Source organism: Nicotiana sylvestris, chromosome 9 (assembly GCF_000393655.2).
Source record: "Nicotiana sylvestris chromosome 9, ASM39365v2, whole genome shotgun sequence".
NCBI lineage: Eukaryota > Viridiplantae > Streptophyta > Magnoliopsida > Solanales > Solanaceae > Nicotiana > Nicotiana sylvestris.
In genome coordinates, this window is record NC_091065.1 from 116,034,576 (window position 1) to 116,057,498 (window position 22,923).

General features: G+C 37.8%; 2 protein-coding genes across 3 annotated transcripts; one reads left to right on the forward strand and one right to left on the reverse strand.

The window, feature by feature from the left end:
- The first annotated feature begins 4,208 nt into the window (after positions 1 to 4,208).
- Positions 4,209 to 11,146, forward strand: LOC104246720 (DNA topoisomerase 2-like). The gene is given in 20 exon segments (XM_070156440.1): positions 4,209 to 4,836; positions 5,517 to 5,791; positions 5,876 to 5,957; positions 6,054 to 6,324; positions 6,412 to 6,611; positions 6,699 to 6,908; positions 7,003 to 7,116; positions 7,218 to 7,328; positions 7,403 to 7,567; positions 7,662 to 8,003; positions 8,101 to 8,234; positions 8,314 to 8,671; positions 8,763 to 8,949; positions 9,028 to 9,077; positions 9,173 to 9,586; positions 9,673 to 9,823; positions 9,826 to 9,867; positions 9,944 to 10,005; positions 10,124 to 10,235; positions 10,344 to 11,146. Coding segments are annotated over 20 exon segments (4,422 nt in total). The 5' UTR covers positions 4,209 to 4,284; the 3' UTR covers positions 10,934 to 11,146.
- A 5,119-nt stretch (positions 11,147 to 16,265) lies between these two features.
- LOC104246721 (protein OBERON 4) lies at positions 16,266 to 22,087 on the reverse strand. Of its 2 annotated transcripts, none has more exons than XM_009802597.2 (3): positions 21,863 to 22,087; positions 18,501 to 21,425; positions 16,266 to 17,073 (listed from the first exon to the last, which is right to left on the reverse strand). In XM_009802597.2, the coding sequence occupies exons 2-3, from the start codon at positions 21,400 to 21,402 to the stop codon at positions 16,499 to 16,501; spliced, it is 3,477 nt and encodes a 1,158-aa protein (XP_009800899.1). In that variant the 5' UTR covers positions 21,403 to 21,425; positions 21,863 to 22,087; the 3' UTR covers positions 16,266 to 16,498. The 2 variants fall into 2 exon arrangements, with proteins under 2 accessions (XP_009800899.1, XP_009800900.1); XM_009802598.2 differs by having other exon boundaries at positions 21,871 to 22,076.
- Between the last annotated feature and the right edge of the window lie 836 nt (positions 22,088 to 22,923).

Here is a 22,923-nt window from a genome sequence, read left to right on the forward strand (position 1 = left end):
CCCATCTCAAGATTTTACGGTGAGCTGCCTTCCGAGCCGTTCTGCAGCAGCTGGAGTCTTCCTTATGTTATGTTTTTCTGTTTATTTCCTTTCACACAATAGACTAGTATTCTTTTGTATATTCTACTACAATTTTCACATACTTGTGACACCAGGTCTTTGCACACACTAGTGGACTTATGATTTTGTATTTGTCTTCATTATTACGATTTGTACCCATTTGTTTCCCTTTAGTTATGTTACATTTGTAAATTTCTAAATCTTTTTAATAAATGAGGAAATGTTATCCACTTAAAAATTTATTTAAAACGGAAACCACTAGCTTAATCAGTGTTGGCTTGCCTAATAACGGTAGGTACTATCACGGCCTATAATAAAATTGGGTCGTGACAAAGGATCGTGAGCAACATAAAACTCTAGTTCTTGATATTCCACAATATCTTTTAGCTATATAATAACTAAAAACAGCTCACATATATTCTCATGATTGATTTTCACTACACCCACTGTTTACTCCTTTCTTTTTCCCTAATCAGTGTTTGCGCTCTAACCTATCAAGTTACCAGAATATTGCCTTGGTTTTTACTAATAAAGCTTCCTTAATCATCATTTAGCTATTTATGCTTTCTAAAGGAATAGGAAAGTCGCCTTTTGCACCAAAGAAAATAGGTTTCTTAGTTTTGGAAAACTCTCTTTTAAGAAGACATTAGAATTAATCTTAAATGAGGAGTAAAATAGAAAATATTAATAAGGTAAACTGGTCAAAATATAATTACTTACTTTTTATTGATGATAAATAGATTAAAGGCGAAATACCTTAAACTTGGTTCAGATTATTAGTATCCTCCCCGAACTATGCTCGGTCTTAATTACCCCCTTCAACTTGGCATTTTCGAGGGTCATTACCCCCTAGACGCTGATGTGGCAAAAAGTATAGTTGCACTCGCTTGCCACGTGGATTTTTCTGTCTATGTGGCATTTTATCAAAAAATAAAATATTTTTTTTACCTTTTTAAGAATATTACTTTTTTAGATAATTTTTTCGAATAAAATTTATAATAAAACTTGGCTATAATACATTATTTAGACTAAATATTTTTATTTGGCCAAAAATTAAAGTTTTAGTTAATCTTTTTTTTGAATTTGACCTGAAAATAAAGATTTATACAATTGAAATAAATAGCCAAGGCATCTAAAAAGTTATAAAAAATACATAGTTGAAATAAATAGTAATTGCATCAAATAAAAAAAGAGAGTGTACAATTGCACTTGTAATTTTTTGCAATTGTACACTCTTTTTATTTCTTCTTTTGATGCAATGACTATTTATTTCAATTGTGTATTTTTACTTTTTAGGTTAAATCTGTAAAAAAAAAAAAAATTAGAGCACCGTAATTTAGAGCTATATAAAAAATTATAGCCAAAATATCAATTTCAAACTATATATTTTTTATAACTTTTTAGATGCCTTGATTATTTATTTCAATTGTATAAATCTTTATTTTCAGGTCAAATTCAAAAAAGATTAACTAAAACTTTATTATTTTTGGCCAAATAAAAATATTTAGCCTAAATAATGTAGTTCTATCCAAGTTTTATTATAAATTGTATTCGAAAAAAATTATCTAAAAAGTAATATTCTTAAAAAGGAAAACAAATATTTTATTTTTAAAAAAAATACCACATAGACAGAAAAATCCACGTGGCAGGCGAGTGCACCCACACATTTTGCCACATCAGCGTCTAGGGGGGTAATGGCTCTCAAAAGGTCAAGTTGAGGGTGGTAATTAAAATCGGGCATAGTTCAGAAAGAATTCTAATAATCTGAGCTAAGTTTATGAGTGGTTTAAGGTATTTTGCCATAGATTAAATTAATTGTTACATGAAAATTAAAATGAGGGGGAGAATCGTAATAACACAAACCACAAAGAAGATTAACTAATATTTAAAATATTAGATGTACTTATTCACTTGTTACAGGTAGGGTTGTACATAGACCGGGTTGTCGGGTTATTAAATTTAAAGACCAAACCAAATCAATAAAACTCGGGTTTCTCAATCTCTGATTTTCTCGGGCTTTCTCGGGTTTTCGGGTTATTGGGGTTTTTTTCAGGTAAAATCTTCGTAGAACAAAACATATAACTTGTGCTCAAAATATTTCTTTACTCCTAGTAAGATACAACTATATAAAGTATTTTCCAAGAAAATAATACAAAATATGAGATGTGTCATGGTATTATCCTAAAATATTCAACAATAAAGACAATAAAATTATGTAATATAAATATTGCTAATTAAAAAGTCATAATAAAAATACACATAATCTAAAAGTACTAAGTCATGCTAAAATAAGTAGAGTAATAAGGGAATATTAATAACATGACTAAATGGTAAAGAAAAAATAAAAATAGGTTATGCATTTTTATCTAAATTATTGCAAAACTAAAAATAGATATTCCATACATTCCCATTCATAGTATTGAATTGAATGTCTTTTGTTAGCATAAATATTGATTTGATTTTGGTTTGGGCTTTTGTTAGCATTATTTAATTTACTAATATTAATGGCTATAAAATGTATTGGAACATTCAAAAGTTCTAAGTCCAAACTTGAAATAATACCTTAGACGATAAAATTATGAAAATATTTAAGAAATATTTATAAATTACATCACAATAAATATATTTATATATTAAATATATCTAAAATTTCTATATATATAATGTCGGGTTGGTTTGGTTTCGGTTTGACTTTCTTTAGTTAAAACCAAACCAAACCAATTATGGTCGGGTTTTGTTTTTCAATACCAAACCATAATCGGGTTTTTTTTTCTCGGTTTGACTCGGATTATCGAGTTGGTGCGCTTTGTCGGTTTCCTTTGTACACCCCTAGTTACAGGGATTTCAAGGTTAAAAAACGGCTTGTTAGTAGAGTCATTTTGTTTTGTAATTTATCATAACATTTTGTACGGATTTTCAACTTTACCTAAAGTTCTTTCCATTTACTAGTTACAGAGAAATTTTTGGAAGCACTTTCATACTATAATTCCAAATGCGTTGCGAAATGGATGGAAATTGTACTCCATTTTGATGAAGAAACTAGTTGTAATTTGTAATACCTAATAATAATAAGCACCCCGAGAATAAATTGTAATGCCGAATAATAATCTAACAATACTGTTACATATAATTATAGTTTTATAGACGTGTGTGAAATAGTCAAAACGTATTCCAAAATGAACCATATCAGGATATTTTTTCAACAAAAAAAAAAAAAAATTGACACAGGCTATATTTCAATCAACTTTTGATTGTTGAGTTCTGATTATTAGAGAGATGACGACATTAGTTGCTCAAATAATTGGAAATGATCAATACAAGGTTCTTTAGTAAATGCTATGTAACCATAATTAACATGTAAGGAAATTGTTATACGGCGAATAATAATTATGAATTGATTTTGATAGATAGGGACTGATTATATTAAATGTTTTTTTTTTGTTTTTAATCTATATATGAATTGCTTATACATATATTCTCGTACAACCAACCAAACATATGAAAGTAACTCATGTGAAATTTTAGGTGGAATTATGTTATTAATGTGGGAGACCCAATTACCCCCTTAGAGTTTGCAAAAATTAAGGACCAGCTCGTCCATATAATTTTTTTCCCCAAAACTCATCTTCAGACTATTGCTTGGCTATATATATCGTTGAATTTTTTAAGATAGTTATATTATTTTTGTGGTTTTGCGAAAGAAACTATTCGATCTTTTATGAAGCTTTTCAAATTCAATTGAAAAATCTGTCAAAATATCCAAAAATCAGGTAGACAAACCAAGTTTTTACAAACTCTATCATTTTATTTGGACTTATTAAAATGATTATTTTCCATTTTGTAAGGTTATCATATATATTAAGTAATTAATTTTGTATAAAGAATTATTTGCGTACATATAATTCAATGTGGTCCACTCTTTTTTGACCCCACATAGAGGCTGAGTATAAATTTTTTTTATACAAAATAACTGAGCATAAATATTTTTTACTAACTCAGTGCACAGTTACCCACACTGCAATGGAGGTACACGTCGACGAAACAGTTAACCACCGTCGGATTTCATCTCAGCCCTCCAATCCAGAATTCAAATTTCAAATTTCAAATTCCTCTACTTTACCGTTAAAGCGCCCGTTCAGTACTATAAACCCTAACCTCCTCTCCCAAATTTCTCCAAATTCCCTCAAAAGACACCATCTCTGTGTCTCTCTCTCCTCTACAACAATGGCTTCCAAAAAACTCCCACTCCAATCAAGCAGCAATGCCAACATTGCAACAAACGGCAAAACCATTGAACAAACCTACCAAAAGAAAACTCAACTCGAACACATCCTTCTTCGACCTGATACCTACATCGGATCCGTTGAAAAACACACGCAAACACTTTGGGTATGGGAAAATGATAAGATGACCCATCGTCCGGTTACTTATGTGCCCGGTTTGTACAAGATCTTCGACGAGATCTTAGTCAATGCGGCTGATAACAAACAACGTGACCCTAAAATGGACGCAGTGGAAGTGGTGATAGATCCCGAACAGAATTTCATTAGCGTCTATAATAACGGTGATGGTATTCCTGTAGAGATCCATCAAGAGGAAGGTGTTTACGTGCCTGAATTGATTTTTGGGCACTTGTTGACTAGTAGTAACTATGATGATGCTGAGAAGAAGACCACTGGTGGACGAAATGGTTACGGTGCTAAGCTTACGAATATTTTTTCGACTGAATTTGTTATTGAAACTGCTGATGGGAAGCGCCAGAAGAAATATAAGCAGGTAATTTCTCGCATTTCTAGGGTTTCTTAATATTATTGCTTAATATTTGGTCAATTTTGATGAGTTGTGGAAAATGTGATTTTAGGGCTAATAACGTTGTAGGTACTGTGTTAAATGTTAATTATTGTGCGAATTTTAATTTCTGAGTCCATGAAACACTAAATTAGAAGCAAGATACATATTGTTGTTTGATACTGGAAATTTTGAATAAACAATGAGGATAGGAGTTTTAAAATATCTAATTTATTTGTTACGGAACATCCTGATACCTAATTTTAATCATCACGATGGAGTTTATGATACTTAGTTTTAGTTGTATAAGAAGGTAAATGAGCTTAGAACTAGGATAGTGGCACTTATTGATCATTTAATTTTAATGTTAGATTAATGGAATTTACTGATGTTAATTTGCAACTATTAATGGGAATTGAAGAGCTTGTTAATTAGGATAATGGACTTTATCGATGTCTAATTATAATCCTTCGAGCAGGCTGAAGATCTTAATAGTCAGGATAATGGAAACTTTGGATATTTGATTAAGCTTCTATTTTCCATTGACGATGAGAAAGCAGTAATTCATGGCTGTTTGTAATAGTTAGTAGTTGTATTTTTTTTAGTTGCTTGATTGTCAGCTGATTACTGGTTTTTAAACAAGTGAACTTTGTGTCGTGGCAATGAAGGTTTTCTCTAGCAACATGGGAAAGAAGGGTGAACCAATCATAACAAAATGCAAAGCGAGCGAGAATTGGACAAAAGTTTCATTTAAGCCAGACCTGGCAAAGTTTAACATGGAACACCTTGAAGAAGATGTAGTTGCGTTAATGAGAAAGAGAGTGATTGATTTGGGTGGATGCCTTGGAAAGACTGTGAAGGTCAAACTCAATGAACAACGCATTCCTGTCAAATCATTTGAAGAGTATTGCAAGCTTTTCTTAGATTCTACTGATGCAAAAAGGTTAAATGTTAAAATTTTCTATTCTTTACTTCTTTATCAGGCCATTTAGTTTGAGATGTATGCTAACATTCAATAATTTTGCAGGGAGTTCCTAAAAGTTACAGATGCGGACGGATTATTAAGGTGGGAGATATGTGTGAGTTTGAGTGAAGGGCAATTTCAACAGGTAATGGTGACAAGTTGCTTGAGCCAAAACTACTGTTGTAATCTATGAAATATTTAGGTCGGAAACTAACATGGTCCAGCATGATAACTTTGGCAGGTCAGTTTTGTAAACAGCATTGCTACAATCAAGGGTGGAACTCATGTTGATTATGTGGCCAACCAGATAGCAAACCACATAATGGGTGTAGTGAACAAGAAGAATAAAAATGCTAACATCAAAGCCCACGCAGTGAAGAACCATTTATGGATGTTTGTTAATGCTCTCATTGACAATCCTGCTTTTGATTCACAAACTAAAGAAACCTTGACTCTGCGTCAGAGCAGTTTCGGTTCGAAATGTGAACTTCAACCAGATTTTCTAAAGAAAGGTATGTTAGTCGTTCTCTTTGATTCTTGCGAAGACCAATTATGCTATCAATTTTATTAAGTCTGTGATTTTGGTTATAATTTTGCAGTTGAGAAGAATATTGGCATTGTGGAAACTCTACTCTCCTGGGCAGACTTTAAGAATAGCAAAGACCTTAAGAAGACAGATGGAAAAAAATCTGAGAAGGTCAAAGTGGAAAAGCTAGAAGATGCTAATGATGCAGGAGGGAGGAACTCCGAGAAATGCACATTGATTTTGACTGAAGGAGATTCAGCCAAGGCTCTTGCTGTATGCTACTCTTTTTAACTTTATTTAACCTCATTATGATGAATACCAGTTTTGATGTGTATTTAAGGGAACTGAGCTGTTTTGCAGATGGCTGGAATATCTGTTGTTGGGCGTGATCACTATGGCGTGTTCCCTTTGAGGGGTAAACTGCTAAATGTAAGGGAAGCAAGTCATAAGCAGGTTTCAGAAAATAAAGAAATTGAGGCTATCAAGAAGATTCTTGGACTTCAGACAGGCAAAGAATATGACAGCGTAAAATCACTCAGATATGGTCATCTAATGATTATGACAGATCAGGTGCCCCTTTCTTTTTCAACAGTATCCATTATGTTGAATGGTTTGTGGTTTTACTGTGTTCGCTGTAATTGAACTATATCTTATACTTGTGCAGGATCATGATGGTTCACATATCAAGGGTCTCTTAATTAATTTCATCCACACTTTTTGGCCATCCTTGCTGAAAGTTCCATCTTTCTTGATTGAGTTCATCACACCAATTGTGAAGGTGAATTTTGTACCCTTTTTTAAATAGCCTAAGTTACCTCCACAATCAGGTTCAAACGATCTTTTATTAAATACATTAGTCTGTATATTATTGTTTTGCAGGCTACTCATAAAAGTGGGAAGATACTGTCATTTTATACCATGCCTGAGTATGAGTCGTGGAGAAAGAGTTTGGGTGCTAATTCAAGCGGTTGGTCGATTAAGTACTATAAGGTTTGTCAACCAAACATTTCATGAAACCATCAAACTTGGCTTTCTGCTAATTTTTCTCTTAACTGCTTTGATAGGGGTTGGGAACAAGTACTTCAAAGGAAGGAAAAGAGTACTTCCAAGATCTTCAGAAACACAGGAAAGATTTTATTTGGGCGGATAACCAAGATGGGGAATCAATAGAACTTGCTTTCAGTAAGAAAAAGATAGAAGCAAGGAAGAATTGGCTTAGGCAATTTGAGGTTAGGACCAACAATGTTTTTATTTTAGTTTTGATTACAATACATCCAAATTTCCTGATTTGACTGATCCTTCTCTAACTTCTGTACTCTGCAGCCTGGTACCCATCTAGACCAAAAAGAAAAGTACATCTCATACACTGAGTTTGTTAACAAAGAGCTTATTCTGTTTTCAATGGCCGATCTTCAAAGGTCTATTCCATCAATGCTTGATGGTTTGAAACCGGGTCAAAGGAAGATTCTGTTCTGTGCGTTTAAGAGGAACTTTGTTAAGGAAGCAAAAGTTTCCCAATTTTCTGGTTATGTCTCTGAGCACTCAGCTTATCACCATGGTGAACAGAGTCTTAGCAGCACCATCATTGGCATGGCACAGGACTATGTTGGCAGTAATAATGTAAATCTTTTGCAACCAAATGGTCAATTTGGCACTCGTAATATGGTGAGGAACTAAATCTCATTTGTTGAATCTTACTTTTATATAACATGATTCCTTTCCTTTTCATTTATCCATATACCGCACTGCCCTTATATTGCAGGGAGGCAAAGATCATGCAAGCTCTAGGTACATTTACACTCGGCTTTCACCGATTGCAAGATTTCTGTTTCCCAAGGAGGATGATACAATTCTTGATTACTTGAATGAAGATGGTCAATCTATTGAACCTACTTGGTAAGTTATACCTTCATTTCTAGTGAAGAAAAAATCAAATGATGCAAATAACTGAACAGTTGATTCTCTTTGCTCTCAGGTATGTGCCGATCGTTCCAATGGTACTTATAAATGGCAGTGAAGGTATAGGGACAGGTTGGAGTTCATACGTTCCAAATTATAATCCAAGAGACCTTGTTGCTAATGTAAGGCGTTTGCTGAATGATGAGCCTATGGAACCAATGGATCCATGGTATAAAGGTTTCAAAGGAACAATAGAGAAAACAGCAACAAAAGAAGCCGGAGCTACCTACACTGTCACTGGTATTATAGAAGAGCTCAATGAAACGACTCTTAGGATTTCTGAGTTGCCAGTCCGGAGGTGGACAGAGGATTATAAGCAGTTTCTGGAGTCCATGACAGTCTCAAATGACAAGGCCAAGGATCCCTTCATAAAGGTACGTCCCTTGAGTTCCTTACTGATTAAATTATTTTTTGTTATAACAGTACTTCGAATGTTGCTAAGTAATAAGAAGCTTCTCCTTGCAGGAAGTCAGAGCATATGGTGATGAGAACTCTGTATGTTTTGAAGTGATCTTGTCTGAGGAGAATCTGATTTTAGCCCAGCAAGAGGGTTTGCTTAAAAAGTTTAAGCTGGCTACTACAATAAGCACCAGCAATATGCACCTTTTCGACTCTAAGGGCAAAATTAAGAAATATGACAACCCAGAAGACAGTACGTAACTCCAACTAAATACATTAGATTAGCAGAAAATATATGTTGCTTTTGACCATTCACATTTTTTTACTGCAGTCCTTGAGGAGTTCTACCATGTAAGACTCGAGTATTATGAGAAACGAAAGGCAAGTTAATGAAATAAATGAACTGAATATGTTTCTAGCTATACATTCTTCCTCCTGATTGCTGGCCACTGACTGTAAACTTGTAACTTGTGCAGAGAGCTCTGTTGGAGATTCTTGAATTGGAGTTGCTGCGAATTGAGAACAAGGTGAAATTCATCCTTGGAGTTGTGAAAGGAGAAATCATTGTGAATAACAGGAAGAGAGCTGATCTATTGCTTGAGTTGAAGGAGAAAGGTTTTACTCCTTTCCCCAAGAAAAAGGCTGTTGAAGCTGTTGTTGCAGACACAAGTGATGATGCAGAAGATAGCGAAGAGGAGTTAAACAGAGGAGTTAGGGCAGGTGATTATGACTACTTGCTGTCGATGGCAATAGGAACATTGACTCTTGAGAAGGTTCAAGAACTGTGTGCTGAGAGGGATAAACTGAATGGTGAGGTTGAAGATATGAGAAATGCAACTCCAAAGCTTTTGTGGTTGAAGGATCTTGATGTCCTTGAGAAACAGCTTGATGTATGCTCTTGAAAGTTTGTTCCTTCTTTCCGAATTTTTCGAATGCTTTTCCTTTCTCATTTTAATTTATGCTTGTGTATATTCAGGAACAAGACAAAATTGATATCCAGACAGAGGAAGCTAGAGAGAAGATAAAGAAGAAGGTAATGAACGCAGCTGGGTTAAAGGCACCGAAGCCTAAACCCCGAAAGAATGTTAAGAAGGCTAGTGTAGTGGAGTCTACTGCTGAACCAATGGACGTGTCAGTTGCTTCAACAAAGGAAACAGGTTAGTATCTAATTGTCATGGCTTTTGCTGTAATCTTCATGGATAATTGATATGTGTACTAAATTGGGTTTTCTTTCCTTTCGTCTCCAGCCAATGTTACTGAAGTTGTGAAACCAAAAGCCAGAGGAGGTTCGAAGAAAGCTCCTGCAAAGGTGTGGAATTTGATTTTTTTTTTGTGTGGAATTTGATTAGATTTTTCATAAATTCTGTTTCTCTTCGTTATTATAGTTGTCAAATGAAATATTAACCTTCGATCCCTGTGATCAGCAGGCAAAACCTATTGCAGTTGAAGATGAAGAAGAAGAAGATGATGAGGTGCTAGCGTTGAAAGACAGACTTGCAGCTTACAATCTTAACTCTTCCCCAGATCACTCAACAGAAGGTAAGTCAAATGTCCTATAATATATTAAGGGATGTATAGAATAAACTATTTTCATGATTACCAGTTTGTCTTCTAGAATCTAAGACCACTCCCCCCCCCCCCCCCCCCCCCTGGAGACTGAAGCCCCAAAAGCTCAAAAGAAAGCACCTACTAGAAAAGCTGCTGCAAAAAAGAAGACTCTGCCATCCATTGCAGATGTTTCTGAAGGTGAGGATGAGATTGAAATTAGTGATGATGATGAGTTTGAGCCAGAAGTAGCTGTGGGAGGGAAAAAGAAAGGAGGGAGGAAAGCAGCACCAGCAGCAACTAAACAACCCCCAAAGAAAAGAGGACCAGGTAATAAGCAATCAGTAGGTATTGGTCAGAAACTCATAACATCAATTCTGAAGCCTGCAGAGAATACTGATAATAGCTCACCTGAGAAAAAAGTGAGGAAAATGAGGGCATCCCCATTTAACAAGAAAAGTGGTTCTGTTCTGGGAAAGAACAAGGAGGGTAGTACTTCACAGGAAAATGAAGACGTGAGTCCTGTTTCTTCTTTGGGCAGTCTAGAGGATGAAGTCAATGAAGCTGTTGTGGCTCCAAAAGCTAGGGTAACTCGTGGGAAGAAGACAACATATGTTATCAGTGATTCTGATAATGAACCTACTGATGATTCTGAGTTTGATGGAGATGACTCTGATGAAGATTACGATTAGCTGGCTGCTTAGATCAGAAATTTGAAAGTGTTCTTTGAAGTTAATTGCTGATGTGTGTTGAATTTTACGCGGCTGTAAACCAATGAGCTTGTTGGTTTCTTGAAAATTTGACTGCTAACAAATGAAACTGCCATTACAGACATGGATTGTTAATTTTATTGCTAATTAAATACTAGTTAAATGCAATTATATTTTTGTAGTTAGTCTTGTTCACGACTTTGAAAATGTAGTTAAACTTCTACAATTAGTGTACACCCCTTTTCCTCTAAAATTTAAGACAAATAAATTAAGTACGAAAAAAGAAAAACCAAAATTGTATTAAAGGTTACTTCAATCAAAATATAAACTGTTTCTTGCCATTTTTAAAAGATTAAAAAGAATATCTCAGTTACCCTTTGCGAAAAGCACAAGGGGCAAAATGGGTAATAATTCCTAATTGAGAAATCAGCTTATTTTGAGAAGTGCTTTTTTCAAAAGTATTTTTGGAGAGAAGCAGTTTGTGTTTGGCTAATCAGACTGAAAAGCACTTTTGAGAAATAATTTGTGTTTAGCCAAGCTTTTTAGAAAGTGCTTTTAAGTGTCAAATTACGAATAATGACATAAATAGATTTACTTAATAATTAAATATTATAAGTAAATAAATAATCTCAAAATTTTGTTATTAAATGCAATAATTAAAAACAAAATCATTTTATTTAAGTAAAATATGAAAATAAAATTAAAAAGTACTTAATTCTTTTAACATAAGTTAAATATATTAAAATTTCTTCAACAAATATAAAAGCATTCACACCTCAAGTCTGATATATTAGAAAGTTTTCCTAAAAATTAGAAGAAATATTTATAAATTAATATCCTAAGTATTAATTTAAGGGTTTAAGGGTTAAGGGTTATTTTGGTATACACTATATTTTGTTATGGGTATTTTAGGTAAGAAGAAAAGTCAGCTTCTGCTTTTGGAAATGCTTCTCTGAAAGCTACTTTTTTCAAGAAGCTACTTTTTTCTGCTACTTTTTTCAACAAGCTACTGTTTGGCCAAGCTTCTCAAGAAGCTACTTTTTTCTGCTTCTCTGAAAATGCTTCTGCTTCTTCCCAAAAGCACTTTTTCCCCCAAATAAGCTTGGCCAAACACCTCAAGTTAGGAAAAAAAGTGTATTTTGGAAAGAAAAAAACACTTTTGGCCTCTTGAGAAGCTTGGCCAAACAGGCTATAAGCCCCATTCACCAGCCTTGAGTGGTTCCTTATTGTAGTGATGACTAATTGTAGAGATCTTTGTGATGACCCACCATGTCATCATGCTACATAGGCGCCATTTGGCATATATTAATGCCATGTGGAAGCTTACATAAGAAGAAGGCATGCCGAGATATACAGAATGCTCGTGGGGTAGCTAACGGAGTTGATGTCAAATTGGGAACTTGGAAAGGTATGACAAACTTTACCGTAACCACTATTGATATCTTTGACATCATACTGGGGCAAGAGTTCTTTAGACATTGTCATACTTTAATCGACCCGTACCTCCAACGTCTCTTGGTTATGGAGCGAGAAGGAGCTTGCATGGTACCTACAGTGACTATACCACACGGACAAATCCAAGCACAACTATCAGCTATGCAGGTTGTCAAGGGGATCAAGAAGGGGGAGCCGACGTTCGTGGCAATCATTGCAAGTCTAGAGGAAGACAAAAAATTTCAAGGGACAGTGCCGCCTTGCATAGAGAAGTTGCTTAAGGAAAACAAAGATGTCATGCCCGAGGAGTTGCCTAAGCACTTGCCGCCCAGGCGAGAGGTGGATCACAAGATTGATTTGGAGTCAGGGGCTAAGCCACCTGCATTTGCCCCATATCATATGGCACCTCCCGAGCTAGAGGGGCTCAGGAAACAATTGAAGGAGCTGCTAGATGAAGGTCACATTCACCCATCAAAGGCACCTTTTGGCGCACCAGTATTGTTCCAGAAGAAGAAAGATGGATCGTTGCGTTTGTGCATAGACTACCGAGCACTTAATAAGGTCACCGTGAAGAATAAGTACTCGATCCCGCTCATTGCTGACTTGTTCGATAGACTTGGGCAAGCCAAGTACTTTACCAAGGTGGATCTTCGAAAGGGCTACTACCAGGTTCGCATTGCGGAAGGGGATGAGCCAAAGATAGCATGTGTGACGAGATATGGAGCCTTTGAGTGGTTGGTGTTGCCCTTCTGCTTAACCAATACACCGGCCACATTTTGCACCCTTATGAACAAGATTTTTCATCCCTACTTTGATCAGTTCGTGGTAGTCTACCTAGATGACTATGTCATCTAGGAAGGTTTTCTAAGTCTTGCGAAAGAACGAGCTATACATCAAGAGAGAAGTGTGAGTTTGCACAATCAAAGGTGCACTTCTTAGGCCATGTCATTAGCAATGGCGAGCTACGAGTGGACGAGGGTAAGGTACGTGCTATCCAGGAGTGGGAGGCACCCATAAAGGTAACTAAGTTGAGATCCTTCCTTGGCCTTGTTAACTACTATCGTCGGTTCATCAGTGGATACTCAGCAAAGGCCGCACCATTGACTGAGTTGCTAAAGAAGAACAGCACGGGTTTGGACGGAGCATTGTCAAAAGGCGTTTGAAGGCCTTAAGGCAGTTGGAATAGAGGAGCCAGTCTTGGCATTACCTGACTTTGCCAAGACTTTTGAGGTACGCACAGATGCCTCAGACTTTGCCATTGGGGGTGTCCTGATGCAGGATAAGCATCCCATAGCATTTGAGAGCCGCAAGTTAAATGAGATGGAGCGGTGTTACACGGTACAAGAGAAGGAAATGACTGCCATTGTGCATTGCCTTCGTACATGGAGACATTATCTTCTCGGGTCGAGGTTCGTGGTCAAGACTGATAATGTGGCTACTAGCTACTTTCAGACATAGAAGAAGCTGACACCAAAGCAGGCTAGGTAGCAGGATTTCTTGGCCGAGTTTGATTATGCGCTGGAGTATAAGCCGGGCAAAGGTAATGTTGTAGCTGATGCCTTGAGCCGGAAAGTCGAGCTTGCTGCAATCACTTCAGCGAGATGGGATATTCGGAAGGCTATAAAAGAAGGCATGCAACATGATCCAGCAGCCAAACAACTTATCGAGTTAGCCAACCAGGGCAAGACGATATATTTTTGGGTAGAAGACGGCATATTGCTTACCACGGGTCGGCGGTCTACGTGCCTAAGTTTGGAGACATTAGACGGCGGATCATAAGGGAGAGTCATGATACAATATGGGCTGGTCATCCAGGCCAACGTCGCACCAGGGCCTTGGTTGAGTCAGTCTACTATTGGCCACGCATGCGAGATGATATAGAATGTTATGTGCAGACTTGTCTTGTATGTCAGCAGGACAAGGTTGAGCAACAACAGCCCAGAGGACTTTTGGAGCCACTACCAGTTGTAGAGCGTCCATGGGAGAGCGTGACTATGGACTTTATCACTTGCCTACCCAGGTCCGACGGTTATGGTACTATTATGGTAGTCGTGGATAGATTTTCCAAATATTCCACCTTCATGCCCACCTCACCAGGTTGCACAGCCAAGGAAGCCGCCAAGTTATTCTTTAAAAACGTGGTGAAGTATTGGGGCTTACCAAGGCATATAATCCGTGATCGAGACCCCCGCTTTACTGGAAACTTCTGGAGAGAGTTGTTTGACATACTTGGTACGGAGCTGCACTTTTCTACTAGTTTCCACCCACATACGGATGGACAAACGGAACGAGTCAATGCCTTACTAGAATGCTATTTGAGGCATTATGTAAGCACGCATCAGACAGATTGGGCAAGGCTCATAGACATCGCCCAATTCTCTTATAACTTGCAGCGGAGTGAGTCCACGGGACGGATACCATTTGAGCCAGCCATAGGCTAACAACCACAAACTCCACATTCCTTATCAGCCGCGTTCGAGGGAAAGAGTTTGGGGGCTTATCATATGGCCAAAGGATGGGAGGAGCAACTCGACACTGCTAAGTCCTACTTGGATAAGGCAGCTAAGAAGATGAAGAAGTTTACGGACCGTAAGCGGCGTCCCACATACTATAGAGTTGGGGACATGGTCATGGTGAAGTTTAACCCAAGACAGTTCAAGGCACTACGGGGCATGCATCAGAATCTAATTCGCAAGTATGAGGGGCCATTTAAGATCGTCGCTAAGGTAGGCAAGATTCATACAAGCTTGACATGCCATCGTATCTTAAGATCTACCCTGTCTTCCATGCCAACATGCTTAAGCCATATCATGAAGATAAGGATGATCCGAGTAGGGGCCAATCAAGTCGGGCGTCAATGACTATCACCGCCTCGCATGATCGGGAGATTGAGGCTATCATAGATTACCAGGCCAGGCGAAAACAAGGGCAAAAAGCCACCGCTATGTTCCTCGTCCATTGGAAAGGGCAATCACCGGAGGAGGCCACATGGGAACAATATGAAGACTTGTGACAATTCAAAGATAAGATCCGAGAGTTTATGCAGCAGCATTGTGCCACGGTCGTCGCAATATTGGGTGGCGAGAGTGTGATGACCCGCCATGTCATCATGCCACATAGGCGCCATTTGGCATATATTAATGTCATGTGGAAGCTTACATAAGAAGAAGGCTAGCATTTGTGAGAAGATTCTAGAGAGGTATGGACATTTCCTTAGGAAGAACCTACATCCTTATGGATTTGCTAGGAAAGTCCTTGGAATCTTCTAGACTTGTAGAGAATTCTAGAAAAAGCTTTTATCTTGTAAATATCAAGGACTTGTGTACTAATTAATATTTATGCACTAGCCCCTAGGAGACTAGTATATAAAGGGGGTCATTCATTTGTAATTCATCAAGCAAACAATTCAAGTGCTCTCTAATACAAAGCTTCCTTTAACAATTCTCTTGTGTTCTTTCTTTCTTCCATTTTCTTAGCGATCTTGAGTGTAGTAAGGCTGACTTGACATAGCAAGAACGTGAGCAAATTGTGGAAGATCGTGAGCGAGTTGTCAAGTGTCGCACGTGTACCTAGTTAACAACTAAGGATGTGACATCTTGCCTTGAATGGTTAAACTTCTCCTTATACTTCTTTAGTTAGTGTGACCAAGGTCACCCAAGAGTGCCTAGTCAATGAAGTCGGGAAAAATCAATCCACTAGAGACAAAAAAACGCCATATGAGTTACCTATTACTTGCACCGGTAAGAAGTACTAAGTACCCAATAGAACGATCAAGGTACTTAAAAAAAAAAGATCTTAACGGTAGTCATACACTATCCAGAAACTAAATTGTTCTTCCTCAGGGACGATATTCTATTGGGATTCCCTATTGGGAAAAGAATGCATTTGGATACAAGATAACCAAGTGTTGAATCTCTACTTTCTCATCCTGTCCATGACTGGAGTTCATCTTAACATAAAGACATAAGGGGGTCTCTGTACGGATTCTGGTTAAAAGAAGACAAAGAAAACTAGACTAAAGAACACCTACAAGTTAATATATTAGGTGTTTCTACCTTGCAAACACTGATTTTAGAAAACCAAGGTTGTCCTAAACAAGATGCTACTGATTAATCACAAACTGAGATTCCTTCTAGTAGCTTCCATTTTCAACAACAAATCTTTGATGTTATTTTCCATTCTCATTTTCATATTGAAGTAGTCCTGATAAGCTCTTTCTAAAGACTGCAGCTCGTCCACCTTTTGTTTCCGCATCTCCTCGGCCTCAGTCAATCGCAGTTTTGTGATTCGAGCTATGTATTCTTCTTCAATTCTTTCACTCTTTGTTACAGCAATGCGCTTCAGAGCATCAGCCTCTCTCCTAGCTTCATCAGCTCGTGCTTGGAACATTTTGGCTTCAGCCTGCTTGATTCTAATAATGCTCTCTAGTTCATCAAATACTGGTCCCTTTTCTACACTTGGCTGAAAGCTCGAAATCATCACCTGCTTGTCATTCCGGAGGCTATCAAAACTTGAAGGCAAACCTGCTGTAGGCTTTTCCACTTGAGGAGCCTTCTCTGAACTAACAGATTTCAACCACATCGTTCCCTGGTTGGGACGAGCAACACCATTGTTCCCTTCGTGGTTCTTTGTTGGCAACTCCTTTCCTTGAATATTTGGAACATTTTCAGATTTGGCTGAATCAGGCTCTGCATTCACAGTTAAAATGAAACATCCGTATCAAATTGAGCATTAGCATTAGGACTTGGGAGTGACAGAACTAGACAGTCTCAAGGACGTCCACAGTTAGGAGAGGAGAGACAAGTGAAAAAACCATTAAAGTAATATTTCAACATTTTCAACTCAAAAGCAGCACAATGAAGCTTCCAATTTCTATTCCTTAGTAGAAAAGTAGATAAGGGCACCAGCAATCAATGTCATAGGAATTATGTCACATGAATAGAAAAGCAAATATTAGTCCACTTATGTGAGCCCGGCAAAGCATAACCAGTCCAAATCCGGATAAAGGAGCAGGGTTTTGGTACGTTTATCATCAGCTAAAAATAGTCTAAATATGATGCATAGCCGACATCGACCAATTGAGACAGTTGATTGATTGACGCAGGAAAAATCATATAGAAGGCAAAAGCTATAATTGTAAATGGAGTGAAGGAGAAATAACCTTAGAATACCAATTTAACCAAAATAAGAACACTATAGTTAACAAACAATTGAGGATTCTATTTTACAATAAGTAATTGCAGTATCTGTTCTAATATTAAAATAGTTAAATAAATTTCAATTATTGAAATATATGAAAGCCATATAGAATGACAGTAATTGTAGAAACATGTTAAACAGTTAGAAATGACGGGAAATGTTAACAGTGTTAATCAAAAAAGAAATGTCTGGAAATGTTAACTGTCACTTAAAACAGACTGATACAATTCTAATATCAAATATTCATACCACTAAATAAAAGTTCACACATGAAAACTATTCACATAAGTGCATTATGCACGTGCAGCAAATCCATTCTACTCTTTCTTCTTTTGATAACCATTTTACTATTTTCTATAAAAGTGAAGGAAACCCACTTAACTTCCAGGAAGACAAGACAAAAAGTAAAAGACATGGGTACATTTCTTGGCATGGTATTCCTTACTCAGATTCTATTACATTAGGATTAAAGTTCTACATAAAACCGAAGAAGTTTCAACTTAAATTGAGTACGAATTTGTAACTAGCAAGGTTTCCACTGCCTAACTTATAACCCCGCATTGAATTTTGCTCTCTTATTGTTGTAAAGGTTTGCTCACTCTAACTTATACCCTCAACCCGACTATGATAAAAGAGGACAAGGCCAGAAGGGGCTTGTTAGTTAGGATAAGACAGAAGATGATTAGGGAGGAAGGAGGTGGGGAAAGATAGGAAAGAAAAAGAGGGGGCATACATATCATGTTAAGGGCTTCAGGCAAAAACTTCCAAGATTCTACTATTTATATCTTATCATGGAAAGAGATACAATAGAGACTTCTGCAACAAAGTTACCAGCTGACAATCCATCTTGCACTCAAGAAAAAGATCATTTGCTAACAGAATATCAAGAAAAGCTGATTAACGGTCAAGAGCTCACCAGTCAGCAAGAAATGCATAATTTGACTTTGAACTTCTTGAAGGTCAGCCTTAATTGCCAATTTTGACAGCATATAATTAGCAAGGTCATGCAAGCGTTTCCCTCTGACGTCCTCGCTGGCATAAAAAATTCTTTTCACATATTCAAGCTCCCTGGAAAGTGCTTCTGCCGTCCATTCCTTTGCAAAGTTTTGGAAAACCTCTTTTACAAAGCCGAACATTTCAGATGGATGGTTACAGGCAACACAATGAAACTGCATCTCTACACTACCCTTTGCACCAGAAACACTACGTCCATTCCTGATGTAAGATTCACGTAGCCCACAATCAGCATGACACCAATGCAGACATACATCACATCCAACCCAGCTACACGTATTAGATGCCATGTCAAACTTGGAACACACAAGACACATGCAAGCACTGCAGAAACCACTCTTCTGCGAGCAAACTTTGCACTCACATTCATCCACAGGCAACGAAGATCGACAAGTCAGATTTCTACATCTTAAATTCAGAAATATCTCTGCCAAATCAGATGATGAAATATCATAACTTTGTCGAAGAAATTCTTGGAGACCAGTTTTCAGAGCCACCAACAGCTCTAGTTGACTCCTGTGGGATTTCAGAAGTGTATCCAAAGTGATGTCAGACCTCTTCTGCAGTGCCTTTTGCAGAGCACTAAGCTGCCAGGGTTTACCAGGATTTGTAATGATGTCGCAGACAGCCTCCTTCAGACAAAGCAAATGTTGCCCTGAGATCTCATTAAACCTCCTGGCGGTCACATGTATTGGTTCAGAAACCATAGTGGTGATTACTGATTCAACAAAGTCCGCTCCAACAGCCAATGGGAGCTCTTTGCCATCAGAACCACCGAATCTATAAAAGCTACTATCTTTAGCTCTAATTAATTGTTTGTTATCTTTATTATATTCTGATCCGGTTTCATGAGAGCCAACACTCTGTGTAGGAGATCTAGTTCCATTTGGATGACGAGATGCTTTACCAGTACTTAGTTGCCTGTCTAGCCCAACAGGCAATCTAGAGCCTCCCTCTGCAGCTCTGAGATGTTTTCCTACAGCTTGACCACTAGAATTTCCTTGAGACTGCTGATACAATCCAGTTCCATTTGATAATATTATGCCTTGACAACCTGGGATGTCATTATTCTTCTGCTCATTTGAAGCAAGGGCTTGCCAGTCGACACCTTGAAAGAGGGGGCGACTTTTAACAGATTGCTCATTATCAACTAAATTATGTGTCAGTGAGCAGCTAGGATTATGAGTGAAGTGTTGTGATCCTGAAAAGGACATAGACATGGTAAAGCCATCAGAATTTGTGCGAAATGAGCTGGCAAAGGATTGGAAACTCCTTCCTTGACTAGGTGAACCAGGAGGCTGGACTTCTTTCGGTGCACCAATAGGCAACAGGACATTTGGCAAGCTAAGAGAAAGCTCAAGTGGTTCCAGATCAAACTTTTCATCTTTGGTCATGGAATTACTAAATTTCTCTGCTTTCTCAGGTTTTTTGACAGGACCTGACAAGAACAACTCAAGGCCCCTGCTACTTGGTCCTTCCATAACAGAGTTTCCACAAGGTACAATGCCTCTTGACTCATTTTCCATCCTCAAACAATCTGCAGGAGGGACAGTGTTATTACCAGGCGAAACAGCCACACTTTTGCCCTTGTCCTGGACACTCTGTGATACATCTTCATGTGCGACAGAAGAAACAGAGCCCGGCGGTCCACCTTCCCCAGCAATCTCCCTATTTAATTCACGAACGTCATTACGATTTACCTTAGATTCAACATCTCTACTCTTGTCCTCCACTTGTTCCCTTTTCTTAGGTGGTAGCTTCTCAGCATCTATATTCTTTTCTTCTTCCCCACTACTGCTTTTCCTGGTGGAGTCATTCTTTTCACCAACATGATCTACCACGGCTTCACTTCCATTTCCCATGCCACTAGGCCCCATTGAAGTGCCTTGATGATCAGACAAACCATCACCATCCTTGAAAATGTCTCGGACATTATCCGACTGTGTCTCTTCCGACTGCTCAGCAGTAGCACTTACTTTACTGAGCTCATCTTTCTGTTCGTACAAGGAATTAACCCCATCATCTCGCCTCTCATTCTCCTTCTGTGAGGGATTCATCTCATCGGAAGCTTCATCTTCAGCTGCAGGCTCAGCTGCAGAAGATGGATGATCAGGCTCCAGTTCCCCTTCTTCCATTTCACTGCTATGTCCACCACTCTCCATCGGCAAGGCATCACTTCTTTTAACTTCAACACTCCTTGATTGCTCGCTACCAGAGTCCTTTGACCAAGCAGGTGATTTTGCATCTCTCCATCCCGGCGGTGACTTTGCCTTCCCTATATCTTCTGATTCTGTTCTACTTCCTCTTGCTGAATCTCCACCACTCCTTGTACCTTCATCACCATCTTTCCCGCCACCAAACCTGCGCCATGATGACACACTCCCCTCCCGCCTGGACCTATCCCTCTCTGATCTAAACCCCTTAGGGAATTCCCTCTTTGGGCCAGAAAAACTTTCTGACCTATGAATCCGATCAGCACCGTATCCACCCCGTGGAGAAGAGCTCAGAACCCCTCTATCATTACTATGACTGTATCGATCGTAATTCTTTCTTCTATCATAGCTGTCCGCATCATAATCTGTCCGCTTCTTTATCGGTCTCAGACTTTCACGGTCATCCTCAAACCGATCATACCTAGACGATGACGAAGACAATCCCTTTCTCCCACTCTCAGACTTGTAATAAAAGCTCCTGTGGGAAGACGAGCGATGCAAACTCGGATCCTCCTCCCTTCTTGCCCAATCTTTCAACAGACCTTTCTCCCCACATGACTCAAGATCTTCACTAGACCTCAATCTCTTCATTGTGAGCTTACAAAACCAACTTCCTACAAGTCAAAAAGTTTCATTCAACTTTAATCAAAACCATACTCCTGTCTTCTAAATGCATCAGAGAAAACAGAGAAAAACCCTTAAAAACCTAATCTTCCAAAGGTACAAAAGCAACACCAACAAAAAGAATAAATCTTTCAGCTTTAATCAATTCTGAATCTTCAGCAAAAAGAAATAGAAACTCAAGCATAAACAAGCCAACAAAAAATCACTCCGCAGAAGGAAAAAAGTTCTTCATCAGATCTCAAAGAGAAGTATTCCAATTCACCAAACAAAGAAGATTACAAAAGCTAAATCACGAGAAACCCATAAACTATAGAAACCCCATCTTTTGTCAATTAAAATCCCAAGAGCTTAAATTGGGGTTTTTCAAGATTACAACTTTTTGCAACAACAGAGGTCAGATTCAAAAACCCATTTGAGGAAATGTTACCATATTACCACAGCAGTCCACCGGAGTAGCTTCTAAATGTCAGCCGGGGAAGTTTTTCCGGTGAGAAAATGCTCCAAGATTTAGACCATTTTTGAGAAAAAGATACTAGTATTTGTATTATTAGTCAACGGAGTTTTAACTGCTAGCGTACTTGAGGTGGGTAGGTCTTTGTTTGCTTTGTTTTGTGGTGAAAGAGAAAGAAGGAGACTTGAATACGCAAAGTGCGTAGAACGCATCGGTCAAGGGGGATATATTGGGAACCTGGAAAGCTTCTTGTTTCTTACTACATTCCGTCCTTGTATTTTGAGGTTATTCTCACTTTACCTCTTATATTAATTTGCTTGTCTACAATTATCCTTTTTTATTGTTTGAGGGTTAAAACTAACAAATTTTCTTATATTAATTTGATATCACTATTTCATTTGAAACTTGTTGTCTTCCGTCACTATAAATAAATTAGTTTGCATTTATGTGGTTGCTGAGGTATGAACTTGAAATCTCATAGTTATTCTTTCACCTTATTAACCATTAAACTATACTCTTGATTGTCTCTAAAATGATACTAGTAGAATTCTTATGAACAGTTGTGTTTTCTCTAGAGTAACAATAACAATAATAACAACGGTGACCCAGTGAAATTCCATAAGTGGGGTTTGAGGAAGATAGTGTGTACATAGACTTTACCCCTATCCCAATGGGCAAAGAGACTGTTTCTGATAGACCCACCTCAAGAAAACGGAAAAGACAAGAAGAGATAATATATCGGTACCGTCAACAGAAATCATAGAAATAATAACAGCATCATAAGAACCAAAAAAATAGATGAGATGCAATAACAATAACAAGGTCTGGTGCTATGAAAAACAGAAGATAGTGTGAACACACCATTAACCACTAGTTGTCTAAGATCAACCCAATCAAACTAGCCTCACCCTCGGTTCAAAGTAGAAAAAAACTCGACTACCTCATAGCCTATAACCTAATGCTCGACATCAACACCTTCCTATCAAGGGTCATGTCCTCAAAGATCTGCAGTCATATCATGTCATGTCCTGCCTGAT

What these genes read in the sequence shown, in the direction of transcription:
- LOC104246721 (XM_009802597.2), bottom strand. Translation starts at nt 21,402, where the DNA reads ATGAAGAGATTGAGGTCTAGTGAAGATCTTGAGTCATGTGGGGAGAAA. An exon ending in TATGCATTTCTTGCTGACTG is followed by an intron (nt 17,074 to 18,500) that starts GTGAGCTCTTGA and finishes CTGTGAATGCAG; the next exon opens with AGCCTGATTCAGCCAAATCT.